The sequence below is a fragment of the Chiloscyllium plagiosum genome, chromosome 3 (assembly GCF_004010195.1).
Source record: "Chiloscyllium plagiosum isolate BGI_BamShark_2017 chromosome 3, ASM401019v2, whole genome shotgun sequence".
NCBI classification, from domain to species: Eukaryota; Metazoa; Chordata; class Chondrichthyes; order Orectolobiformes; family Hemiscylliidae; genus Chiloscyllium; species Chiloscyllium plagiosum.
Genome location: NC_057712.1, coordinates 134,725,142 through 134,738,705, shown reverse-complemented (window position 1 = coordinate 134,738,705; position 13,564 = coordinate 134,725,142). Strand labels below are relative to the sequence as shown.

Below are 13,564 nucleotides of genomic sequence, written 5' to 3'. Positions count from 1 at the left end.
GGACTACCTTACGCTGAAAGACTGGAGCGACTGGGCTTGTGTACCCTTGAGTTTAGAAGACTGAGAGGGGATCTGATTGAGACATATAAGATTATTAAAGGATTATTAAAGGGTGAGTGCCGAACCAGAGGACACAGCTTAAAAATACGGGGTAGACCATTTAGGACAGAGATGAGGAGAAACGTTTTCACCCAGAGAGTGGTGGCTGTGTGGAATGCTCTGCCCCAGAGGGCAGTGGAGGCCCAGTCTCTGGATTCATTTAAGAAAGAGTTGTATAGAGCTCTCAAGGATTGTGGAATCAAGGGCTATGGAGATCAGGCAGGAACAGGATACTGATTAAGGATGATCAGCCATGATCATGTTGAATGGTGGTGCAGGCTCGAAGGGCAGAATGGCCTACTCCTGCACCTATTGTCTATTGTCTATTGTCTAACCCCATCCAAGTCAATATCTTACTAAAGTGACATCTTACCTGAACATTTGCTGTTCCTGAGCTATGACTTATGTCCTGGGCAAACACAAGATTTCATCTGTCCATAATGCATCTGTGCTGCATTATGTTGCGTGACACTAATCTGCTAAAAGATCTGTGGTTCATATATGTCCTGCAGGTAATCAAAGACTTTGAAAAACACACAAAGAAGAAAATGGCACCGGTGTTCATTGTAAATATGATCCTTGACATTCCATCGAAACATGAAATGCCTTATCAAAGCAGTACAAAATCTAAATGTCGATCCATTAATCGAGTGTGCAAGCCTGATAAAAATGAGACTTTAGAACAGTCACGGATTTCTGAAGATTCAAGGGAATTGGAGTGTACGTTGGATCCAACAGGTATAAATACTGACCTTTCCTTGCTAAGAGAATAAGGTGACTCACGGTTCAGTCTGATGTTTGACAGCTGAGACTGTATGACATATTCACACAATAATTGTTTTACTACATCTCATAATGAATTATAGAAAGATCAGGTAATACGCACATTGACTGACTATCAATGAAAACTACCATTACTAGGTTGCTGTCAAGTACATTTAATTGTGATTTTACTATCCTGCTGGAGATAATTTGATAACTTGAGGGTCTGGGGTGTGATGTAAGGTCAGTTTTTGTGGGTGTCTGTGTTGGTCTGTATTTGTCAATACGTTAGTTTGTGTGCATAGACGTGAGTGTTATTGAGTGTGGGGAAATGTATGAAGACAGGAGAGGTCTTAGCCACTGACTGGAGATCAGGATAGATATCTGCGTTAGTTCCTTTGGCTCAGATTGGCGGATCTACCCCAATCAGGCAATTACAGGCTAACAACAGCCTTTCCACCATCAGGCTCCAAGGGGTGGGACATCCCACCTGTTAGGGGTTGCTGGCCAATCAGAGATTGGTAGAACTTTTAATTGGCGATGCCATTGCAGAGAAAGTAGCTAATGTGTGAAATACATTCACCAGAGAGCCAGGAGCTGTAGAGTGAGTGACCCAGTGTGAGAGAGGGGGGTTCATGGGATGGAGGTTACAGAGAAGGATGTTTCAGTGGGCTAGATAGCAAGGCCAGTTCACAGTGGAGAAACAAGCCCAGGAACATCCGTCGTGTTGGTAAACTGAATGAAAGGATGAAGCAGCCCAATAGTGTGACATTAATCACTCAAAACCAGTCTCCCAAAGCAACCTTCAGTCCAGTGCTGGTTCCAGCCTGCATGGAAACTCTCCTACACTCCCACCACAACACTAGATGATGAACATGGTCATTTTCACCGTGAAAGACAACAAGAAGAAGATGTTAAAGTGCTGTTTGTATGCTGGCTGTGAAGAGGTGTTTTGTTAGTGTTTAGCTGTTGGTGAACTTGCAGCATGGGTTGGTACCTGGGACTTTGATGTTGTGGCCATTTTGAAGACATAGATAGAGCAGGGGCAGGAATGGTTATTGCAGGTTCTGAGGGTTAACTGTTTCAGTAAGATCAGGGAAGGTGGTAAAAGAGGGAGAGGTGTGGCATTGTTAGTCAAGGACAGCATTACGGTGGTAGAAAGGACTCGTCCACTGAGGTGGTATGAGCTAAGGTTAGAAACAGGAAAGGAGAGGTCACCCTGTTAGGAGTTTTCTATAGGCTTTCAAAAAGTTCCAGAGATGTAGAGGAAAGGATTGCAAAGGTGATTTTGGATAGGAGCAAAAGTAATAGCGTATTTGTTATTGGGGTCTTTAAGTTTCCAAATATTGACTGGAAACATTATAGTCTGAGTACTTTAGTTGGGTCAGTTTTTGTCCAATATGTGCAGGAGGGTTTCCTGACACAGTATGTAGATAAGCCAATAAGAGGCGAGGCCACATTGGATTTGGTACTGGGTAATGAACCAGACCAGTTGTTAGATTTTGAGGTAGGTGAGCATAGTGACCATAGCTGAAAATGTGTTGCTGGAAAAGTGCAGCAGGTCAGGCAGCATCCAAGGAGCAGGAGAATCGACATTTCGGGCATGAGCCCTTCTTCAGGAAATATTCCTGAAGGAGGACTCATGCCCGAAACATCGATTCTCCTGATCCTTGGATACTGCCTGACCTGCTGCGCTTTTCCAGCAACACATTTTCAGCTCTGATCTCCAGCATCTGCAGTCCTCACTTTCTCCTGATAGTGACCATAATTCGGTTATAATTACTTTGGTGATGGAAAGGGACAGGTATATACCGCAGGGAAAGAGTTACAGCTGGGGAAAGGCAATTCTGATGAAATTAGGTGAGATTTAGGATGCATAGGATGGGAAAGGAAACTGCAGGGGATGGGCACAATTGAAATGTGGAGCTTATTCAAGGAACAGCTACTGCGTATACTTGATAAGTATGTACCTGTCAGGCAGGGAGGAAGTGGTTGAACGAGGGAACTGCGGTTTAGTAAAGGAGTTGAACCTCTTGTTAAGAGGAAGAAGGAGGCTTATGTAAAGATGAGATGTGAAGGCTCAGTTAGGGCACTTTAGATTTACAAGTTAGCCAGGAAAGACCTAAAGAGAGAGCTAATAAGAGCCAGGAGGAGACATGAGAAGTCATTGGCGGATAGGATCAAGGAAAACCCTAAGGCATTCTATAGGTATATCAGGAATAAAAGAATGCCGAGAGTAAGATGAGGACCAAACAATGATAGTAGTGGGAAGTTGTGCATGAAGTCCGAAGAGATAGGAGAGGTGCTAACTGAATATTTTTCAGCAGTATTCACACAGGAAAAAGACAATGTTGTCAAGGAGAATACTGAGATACAGGCTATTAGACTTGACGGGATTGATGTACATAAGGAGGGAGGTGTTAGCAATTCTGGAAAGTGTGAAATTAGATGAAACCCCTGGGCTGGATGGTATTTATCCTAGAATTCTCTGGGAAGCAAGGGAGAAGATTGCAGAGCCTTTGGCTTTGATCTTTATGTCGCCATTGTCCATAGGAATAGTGCCAGAGACAGGAGGTTAGCAAATGTTGTTCCCTTGTTCAAGAAGGGGAGTAGAGACAACCCTGGAAATTATAGACCAGTGAGCCTTACTTCAGTTGTGGGCAAGGTTTTGGAAAGGATTATAAGAGATAGTATTTATAATCATTAGGAAAGGAATAATTTAATTAGGGATAGTCAGCACAGTTTTGTGAAGGATAGATCATGCCTCACAAACCTTATTGAGTTCTTTGAGAAGGTGACCAAACAGGTGGATGAGGGTAAAGTGGTTGATGTGGTGCATATGGATTTCAGTAAGGTGTTTGATAAGGTTCCCCACGGTAGGCTACTGGAGACATGGGATTGAGGTTGATTTAGCAGTTTGGATCTGAAATTGGCTAGCTGTAAGAAGACAGAGGCATAAGAAGGCATACTGTAAGGATCTGTTTTGGGAGCACTGCTGTTTGTCATTTTTATAAATGACTTGGATGAGGGCATCGAAGGAGGGTTAGTAAATTCGCTGATGACACTAAAGTCAGTGGAGTTGTGGACAGTGCTGAAGGATGCTGCAGGTTACAGAGGGACCTGGATAAACTGCAGAGCTGGGCTGAGAGGTGGCAAATAGAGTTTAATGCAGAAAAGTGTGAGGTGATTCACTTTGGAAGGAATAACAGGTATACAAAATACTGGGCTAATGATAAGATTCTTGGTAGTGTGGATGAGCAGAGATCTCAGTGTCCATGTGCATAGATCCCTGAACGTTGCCACCCAGGTTGGTATGATTGTTAAGAAGGCGTACGGTGTGTAAGCTTTTATTGGTAGAGGGATTGAGTTTTAGACCCATATGGTCATGCCGCAGCTGTACAAAACTCTGGTGCGGCTGCACTTGGAGTATTACATGCAGTTCTGGTCACCGCATTATATGAAGGATGTGGAAGCTTTGGAAAGGGTTCAGAGGAGATTTACTAGGATGTTGGCTGGTATGGAGGGAAGCTCTTATGAGGAAAGGCTGAGGGACTTGAGGCTGTTTTCATTAGAGAGAAGAAGGTTAAGAGGTGATTTAATGGAGGCATACAAGATGATCAGAGGGGAGATAGGATGGACAGTGAGAGCCTTTTTCCTCAGATGATGATGACTAACATGAGGAGACATAGCTTTAAATCGAGGGGGTGATAGATATAGGACAGATGTCAGAGGTAGGTTCTTTACTCAGAGAGTGGCAAGAGTGTGGAATGCACTGCCTGCAACGGTAGTGGACTTTCCAACATTAGGGTCATTGGATATTTATATGGCTTATAATGGAATAGTATTGGTTAGATGGGCTTTAGATTGGTTTCACAGGTCAGCACAACATTGAGGGTTAAAGGACCTGTACTGCGGTGTAATGTTTTATATCCTGTTTACAGGAAACAAATGACTTATCAAATGATGAATAAGTTTTGAACAGCTCACTATATTTAGTGTAGTTGCCTCTGCAGATCTTAGGAAAACTGTAACTGTAATGTTTGTTTGTTTCTGCAGAAAGTGACATTGAAATTGAAGACAATGTAGATGACAGGTAAATGACAAAAGCAATAAATTTCACTTGTTCAATTTTATCAATCATCGGAAACGACTTTCCAGGAGTGTCAGAGCACTGATCAAAAGACATTCCCATTGGACATGGGTGCTGCTGACTCGGCCAGGTCTTACTCATCCCTAAATTATAATGGTGATGGTGAAAAGGTGATGGTGAGTTGTCTTGAACTGCTGTAGGCCTTTGGGTATCAGAAATCCCACAATGCTGTTTTGGAAGGAGTTTCAGGATTTTAGAAACATAGACAATAGGAGCAGGAGTAGGCCATTTGATAACTCAAACCTGCACTGCCATTCAGTATGACCACTGAGCAAAATGCCCTAATCCCGCACTCCCCTATATACTTGATCCCTTTATCCACAAGATCTATGTCTACCTCCTTATTGAAAACACAGAATGTTTTGGTTTCAACCACTTTCTGTGATAGTGAATTCAACAGGCTCACCACACTCTGCATGAAGAAATTTCTCCTCATTTCAGTTGGAAAAGGTCTTTCCTTTGTCTTTAAACTATGACCCCTGGTTCTAGAATTTCCATTGGGAACATATTTACTGCATCTAACCTGTCTAGACACAAAACATTGAACATAGAACAGCACAGCATGGGAATAGGCCCTTCAGCCCACCATGTAGAGCTGCAACATGATTTGCCAACTTTTATGCCCGAACAATGAAGGCAGTTCACCTTCTTTACCACCTTATCCACTTGTGTTGCAACTATCAGGGAGCTATAGACTTGTACCCACAATCCCTCTGTATATCAATGCTCTTAAGGGTCCTGCCATTTACATGTATTTTCCTCTTCATTTCACCTCCCAAAAAGCATCAGCTCACACTTGTCCAGATTAAACGGCAGATGTTTTTTCTCTAACCAACTTTCCAATTGATCTATATCCTTCTGTATCCTTTAACAGCATTCCTCACTATCCACAACTCCACCTATTCACGAACTTACTAATCAGACCACCTACATTTTCATCCAAATCATTAAGGACCTCACCTATTTCCTCTGGCTCCATGCATAAATTCCCTCCTTGTCCTTTAGAGGACCAACCCATCCCTTAGTTACCTCTTGCTCACAATATACATATGAAGTGCTTTGGGATTCTTCTTAATCCTACTTGCCAAGAACATTTCATGGCAAGTGTATAGAAGGATTTTAGCCTTCCTAATTGCTTGTTTCTAGCTCTGTTAGAATTTCACGTGTTTCGATGCGAATCTCCTCATCCTTCCAAACTCCAGCGAATACAATCCTAACTAACTCAATTTCCCCTCGTATATCAATCCTGCCTTCCCAATAATCAATCTTGTAAACCTTTGCTTAACTCTCTTCATAGCAAGAACATCCTTCTTTAGATAGTGAGACCAAAACTGCATACAATATTCAAAGTGTGGCTTCACCAGTGTCCTGCATATTTACAGCAAGATATCATTGTTCCTAGACTCATATCCTCTCGCAATGAAGGCCATCATGCAATTTGCCTTCCAAAGAGTAACCCACCCAGACAAATTTCCCTACCGTATAACTCTATATTTGCCCATAACTAATGCACCTAGCCAACCTATCCCTGAACACTATGGACAATTTAGCATTGGCCAACTCACCTAACCTGCACATCTTTGGACTGCGGGAGGAAACCCACGCAGACACAGGGAGAATGTGCAAACTCAACATAGACAGTCGCCCGAGGCTGGAATTGAACCCGAGTCTCTGGCAGTGTGAAGCAGCTGTGCTAACCACTGAGCCACAATGCCAACCGAGTTGATAGAAAGATGAAGTTTCATCCGGGTAAGTGTGAGATGCTGTATTTTGGGAGATCAAATGTTAAGGTAAAGTATACAATTAGTGGCAGGACCCTGAACAGCATTGATATACGGAGGGATCTATAGCTCCCTGAAAGTGGCCACACAATGAGATAGGTTGGTAAAGAAGGCATATGGCATGCTTGCCTTTATTGGTCAGGAAATTGAGTACAAGAGTCAGGATGTCATGTTGCAGCTTTGCAAGCCTTAGGTTAGGCCACACAAAGAGTATTGTGTTCAATTCTGGTCGCCACATTTCAGGAAGGATGTCATAGAGTCATAGATTTGTACAGCACAGAAACAGACCCTTCAGTCCAACTCTTCAATGCTAACCAGTATCCTAAATTAATCCAGTCCCATTTGCCAGCATTTGTCTCATATCACTTTAAACCCTTCTATTCATATACCTATTCCAGAATCCTTTTAAAAGTTGTAACTGTACCAGCCACCACCACTTCCTTTGGCAACTCACTCCATACATGCACCACCCTCTGCATGAAAATTTTGGACTCTCCCATCCCGGGGAAAAGACCTTGGCTATTCACCCTCATGATTTTATAGATCTCTACAAGGTCACCACTCAGCCTCTGATGCACCAGGGAAAATAACCCCAGTCTATTCAGCTCTCCCTTTAGCTCAAATCCTCCAACCCCCTGTAAATCTTTTCTGAACGCTTTTAAGTTTCACATCCTTCCTATAGCAGGGAAACCAGAATTCAATCTAGTATTTCAAACATGGCCTTAACAATGTCTTTTACATCAGCCACATTACCTTCTAACTCCTATACTTAATGCACTTACCAATAAAAGCAAGGATACTTTGAGGAACTGACAAGGTAAGGGAACCGTGGTTTACTACAGAACTTGCAACTCTAGTTAAGCAGAAGAAGGAGGCTTATGTGACGATGAAACAAGATGGTTCAGATGAGGCAATGGAGAGTTCTAGATTAGCGAGGAAGGATTTAAAGAGAGAGTTAAGAAGAGCAAAGTGAGGACATGAGCAGTCTTTAGCAGGTAGAATAAAGGAGAACTCTAAAGCTTTCCATAGGCATGTGAGGAATAAAAGGATGACTAGAGTAGGAATAGAACCAGTCAAAGACAGAAGTGGAAATTGTGTGTGGACCCTATGGAGATCGGAGAGGTGCTAAATGAACATTTCTCATTGGTTTTCACTCAGGAAAAGGAGAATATTGTAAAGGAGAAGAATGAGATATGAGATATTAGACTAGAAGCGATCGAGGTTAGTAAGGAAGAGGTGTTATCAATTCTGGAAGGAGTGAAAGTAGACAAGTTCCCTGGGCCGGGTGGGATTTATCCGCGGATTCCCTAGGAAGCTAGGGAGGAGATGGCGGAGCCTTTGGCTTTGATCTTTGAGTCGACATTGTCTACAGGTTTAGTAGCAGAGGACTGGGGGATTGCAAATGTTGTGCCCTTGTTCAAGAAGAGCAGTAGAGATGACCCAGGTAATTATAGACCAGTGAGCCTTAATTCTGTTTTAGGAAAAGTTTTGGAAAGGACTATAAGAGATAGGATTTATAGTCATCTAGCAAGCAACAATTTGATTTCAGATAGTCAACATAGTTTCGTCAAGGGTAGGTTGTGTCTCACAAACCTCATTGAGTTTTTTGAGAAGGTGACCAAGGTAGGGCAGTTAACGTGGTGTACATGGACTTCAGTAAAGCCTTTGATAAGGTTCCACAAGGTAGGCTGTTGGAAAAAATGCAGAGGTATGAATTTGAGGGTAATTTAGTAGTTTGGATTAGAAACTGGCTTTCTGAAAGAAGGTAGCGAGTGGTGGTTGATGGAAAATATTCATCCTGGAGTCTGGTTACTAGTAATGTGCCACAAGGATCTGTTTTGGGACCACTGCTGTTATAAATGAATTAGATGCAGGCATAGGCAGATGACACTAAAGTCGGTGGAGTAGTGGATCGTGTGGAAGAGTGTTACAGGTTGCAGGGGGACTTGGATAAACTGCAGATATGGGTTGAGAGGTGGAAAATGGAGTTCAATGCAGCCCAAATATGAGGTAATGCATTTTGGGAAGAATAACAGGAAGGCAGAGTACTGGGTCAATGGAAAGATTCTTGGTAGTGAGGATGTGCAGAAGGATCTTGGAGTCCATGTACATAGATTCCTGAAAGTTGCCACCCAGGTTGATAGTGCTGTTAGGAAGGCATACAGTGTGTTAGGTTTCATTGGTAGAGGGATTGAGTTCCGGAGCCGCAATATCATGCTGCAACTATACAAAACGCTGGTGCGGCCACACTTGGAATATTGTGTACAGTTCTGGTTGCCATATTTCAGGAAGGATGTGGAAGCATTGGAAAAGGTGCAGAGGAGATTTACCAGGATGTTGCCTGGTCTGGAGGGAAGGTCTTATGAGGAAAGGCTGAGAGACTTGGGTCTGTTCTCATTGGAAAGAAGAAGGCTAAGAGGGGATTTGATAGGGTCATACAAGATGATCAGAGAATTAGATAGGGTAGACAGTGAAGGTCGTTTTTCTAGGATGATGACGTCAGCTTGGGCGAGGGGGCATAGCTACAAATTGAGGGGTGATAGATTTAAGACAGATGTCAGAGGCAGGTTCTTTACTCAGAGAGTGGTAAGGGTGTGGAATGCCCTACCTGCCAGTGTAGTTAACTCAGCCACATCAGGGAGATTTAACAATCCTTAGATAAGCACATGGATGATGATGGGATAGTGTAGGGAGATGAGCTTAGATTAGTTTATAAGGCGGCACAACATTGAGTGCTGAAGGGCCTGTTCTGTGCTGTATTGTTCGATGTTCTACGTTCTATATCAAACACCTTCTTCACTATCCTATCTACATTCGACTCCACTTTCAAGGAACTATGAACTTGCATTCCAATGTCTCTTTATTCAGCAACAGTCCCTAGGACTTTATATGTGGAGGCTTTAGAAGGGGTGCAGAAGCATGCTGCCTTGATTAGAGGGTATGAGCTCTGAGGAAGGGCTGGAAAATCTTGGGTTGTTTTCTCTGGAGCAGCAGATGTTGAGGGGAGAATTGTTAGATAAGGGCGCCAGTCCGAATCTTTTTCCCAGTGTTGAAATGCCTAATACTCAAAGGCTTGCATTTAAGGTGAATGGATGAAAGTTCCAAAGAGATGTGAGAGGCAAGTTTTTTACACAGAGAGTAGTAGGAGCGTGCTGCCAGGGTTGGTGGTGGATGCAGATACAGTAGGGACACTGAAAGGACTTTAAGATAAGCATGTGAATATGCAAGCAATGGAGAGGTATAGATCAAGGGCAGGCATGTTCGGCAGAACACTGTGGGCTGAAGGGCCTGTTACTGTGCTGTACTGTTCCATGTTCTATGTAAAGCATGAACCAGATCACTGTACTGAACAGGAATTACTATTTAGTATAAGTAATTAGATTCTAGCCACAGCTAAACAGTTACAAACTATTCCTATATAATATTACTAATCAAAAGTCTAATCCTCTTCTCAACTTCCCCTTACATACACAGAGAGTATGGGCAGAGAGGGCAGATGGGAAAGACAATTCAGTCGACTTGGTTTCCAGGTTCCCTTGTTCAGATCATCCTTATCATTTTTCTGGCCAGCATTTTGCATCAGCCGTCTTTCTCCAGATGTTTCCATGGTTTGCAAAAGATACAGAGGGCTGGTATTCTGATGAAAGGTTTCTGACTTATCAGTTAAAGGTCACAGCATACAACGGTTGAAGAAAGATAAATGATTTTTTTTTCAAGTTTACAGTGAGTTTTACCACAGAGAATTGTCAGTCGCTGATTCATTCAGTATTCTCAAGGCTGAGATAGACAGATGTGAGGGTAAGGCAGGAAAGTGGATCCGAGAATGATCAGATCAGCCATGATTTCATTGATTGGTAGAGCAGACTTGATGGGCTGAATGGCCTACTTCTGCTCTTATGTCAATGACCAGTGAATATTAGAGAAGGAAAGGCTATGAAGTGACCCTGTGAGGTGAACGTTGGGAGTAATGGGTGTGGGGGGTGGGAATGGGGGCTAATTGTGAAAACGGATATGCTAAACCATATAGCACTGTGGGTGAGATATTTTCAAGAAGTAGTAGGTGGTGTGCCATTCCTGAATTGAAGGGACAGGACGGTTGTAGTGAAGGACTTGCCCAAATCTGGGAGGAGCTTCCATCATCTTGGGGGGCGCGGCATGGTGGCTCAGTGGTTAGCACTGCTGCCTAATGGCGCCAGGGGACCCAGGTTCAATTCCCGCCTTGGGCAACTGTCTGTGTGGGATTTGCGCATTCTCCCCGTGTCTGCATGGGTTTCCTCCAGGCACTCCGGTTTCCTCCCACAGTCCAAAGGTGTGCAGGTTAGGTGAATTGGCCATGCTAAATTGCCGGTAGTGTTGCATGCATTAATCGTAGGGGAATGGGTCTGGGTGGGTTGCTCTTTGGAGGGTCGGTGTTGACTTGTTGGGCCGAAGGGCCTGTTTCCACACTGTAGTGAATCTAATCTAATCTAATCATCTGACTGCAAATTGGAGCAAGTTCAAAAATAGGGGCAGTTAGAGAGAGGAAGCTGAGTCAACCCAATTTTATGACTCATTACAGATAACCTACACCAGTTTCCAGGCACAGATAGTGTAGAACTGAATTCAATGTATTAACTTCAATATTTATTTTGATCAAATGCATCAGCTTTATTCCAATCTAGACAGTGCATCAGATGCATCTCTCTGTAGAATGTGAAACAGCACAGTGCTTATTTTGATGGACTGTGACCTTGTCTGACTGTCCAACTGAATTTGTGAGGGATCCATTAAAGATACTTTCGAGATTGTAATGAAGTCAGCTAGGTGCACCTCATAGAATCTGAGTTCCCTCATTGAGGCTGTTAATCTGGTCCAATCAGGGAGCCCCTGCTGACAGATATAAAGAGGTGTAGTCCACTTACGTAGGTAGAAGCCAACAGAATTGAGGGCAAATTCCTGACTCGGCTAGGAAATTGTTTGAGTGGCAGGCGACAGAAAGTAGAGATAATGGGTAGGTAGTCAATTGGCAGGATGTAACCAGTTGTGTCTCACAAGGACTTGTGTTAGGGCCTCAATTATTGATGTTATTTGTTATGGAAATGGATGATGGCACAGAAAGTCATATATCATAATTTATGGATGACACAAAGTTAGGCTGCATTGTAGACTGTATAGATGACAGCATAAAATTGCAAGGGGATATTGATAGATTAAGTCAATGAGCAAAAAAAAAAAATAAAGAGGTGTGTACTCACGCCTGCGCACACACACAACATGGGTGCTGGGGTAAAAATAAGCACTACCGCAGTTAGGCGGTAGTGTGGGGGTAAAGGGGGAAAAAAGAAAACATTTTTTTAAAAAATAAAGAGGTGAGTTAGAGATTCTATTTGCTCTGAGAGCTGGCTCTGAGGGAGATGGACCAGTGTCAAATACTATGCACATGTAAATAAAGGATGACTTAGTGATGGCATATCAGCCTCTGTAGAGTTATTTCAGCTATTCAGCAGATATCTTTAAATTCTGGTGAGATGGTGAGAATAACTTCTTGATTAATATGCCTGTGTGATTCTTTAAAGTTATAGGTCAGAATACAAGAAACCTGTACAATTTACATTGTCCCCCACCTCAGAAGATTTGTGGTTTCACATACAAAGCATAATCGGAAAACTGGAATATACTGTTGGTAAGAAGCAAATCATTAGCAAATATAGGTTAAGTTAATTCACACATACTTGGCTTTATAAGGAGGGGTACTGAATACAAAAGCAAGCAAGTTACAAGAATTATCATATCTTAAATTATCATAAAGTAATGATAAACAATTACAACTCATTGCTTAGGTTACTGCTGCAAAATACAGTGTCATGGTAGTAATATCACTGGACTCATAATCCAGGGGACCAGCCTAATGTTCTGGATTTGAATCCCAGAATTGTAGTTGGTGGACTTTAATTTAAAATCAAAAAGTGTGGTGCTGGAAAAGCACAGCAGATCAGGCAACATCCGAGGAAACAGGAGAGTCGACGTTTTGGGTATGAGCGCATCATCAAGAATGTTGGGAGCAAAGGGGACTGAGAGATAAATAGGAGGGTGGAGATGGGGCTGGAGATAAGGTAGATGGAGCAGGAGGGTGATGGTGATAGGTCGAAGGGTGTGGAGCGGGTAGGTCGGAAGGAAGATCGATAGGTAGGACAGTTCAAGAGGCTGTGCCGAGTTGGAGAGTTAGATCTGGGATGAGGTGGAGGAGGGGAGATGATGAAACTGGTGAAATCAATGTTTATGCCGTATGGTTGGAGGGTATGAGGCGTTCTTCCTCTAGGTGTCGGGTGGCTTGCATTTGGCTGTGCAGGAGGCCCAGGACTTGCATGTCCTTGTCAGAATGGGATGGGAAATTGAAGTGGTTGGCCACAGGAGATCCGGTTATTTTGTTCTCTGAAATGTTCTACGAGTTGGCATCCTGCCTCCCGAATGTAGAGGAGACCACATCGAAAGCAACCGACACAGTAGATGAGGGAACATCTCTGAGACACATGCCCCAAACAACCCCACCGCCCTATGTTCGACCACTTCAACTCCCCCTCCCCTTCGCCAAGGACATGCAAGTCCTGGGCCTACTCCACTGGTGGATCCTAACCACCTGACGCCTGGAGGAGGAATATCTCATCTTCTGCCTTGGGACCCTCCAATCTCAACTTCACCAATTTCCTCATCTCCCGTCCCTCCACCTCATTGCAGATCTAATCCTCCAACTCGGCACCATCCTCTTGAACTGTCCTACCTGTCCATCTTCCTT

General features: G+C 43.3%; 1 protein-coding gene across 1 annotated transcript in view; it reads left to right on the top strand.

Moving 5' to 3' along the window:
* The window catches only part of LOC122540190 (dynein axonemal heavy chain 6-like), a 472,579-nt gene that overhangs the window by 146,845 nt on the left and 312,170 nt on the right, over positions 1 to 13,564 (top strand). Inside the window, exons 11-13 of the mRNA XM_043675544.1 lie at positions 612 to 837; positions 4,918 to 4,954; positions 12,348 to 12,454. Of these exons, the coding sequence (XP_043531479.1) occupies positions 612 to 837; positions 4,918 to 4,954; positions 12,348 to 12,454 (370 nt within the window). The remainder of the gene's footprint in view (positions 1 to 611; positions 838 to 4,917; positions 4,955 to 12,347; positions 12,455 to 13,564) is intronic.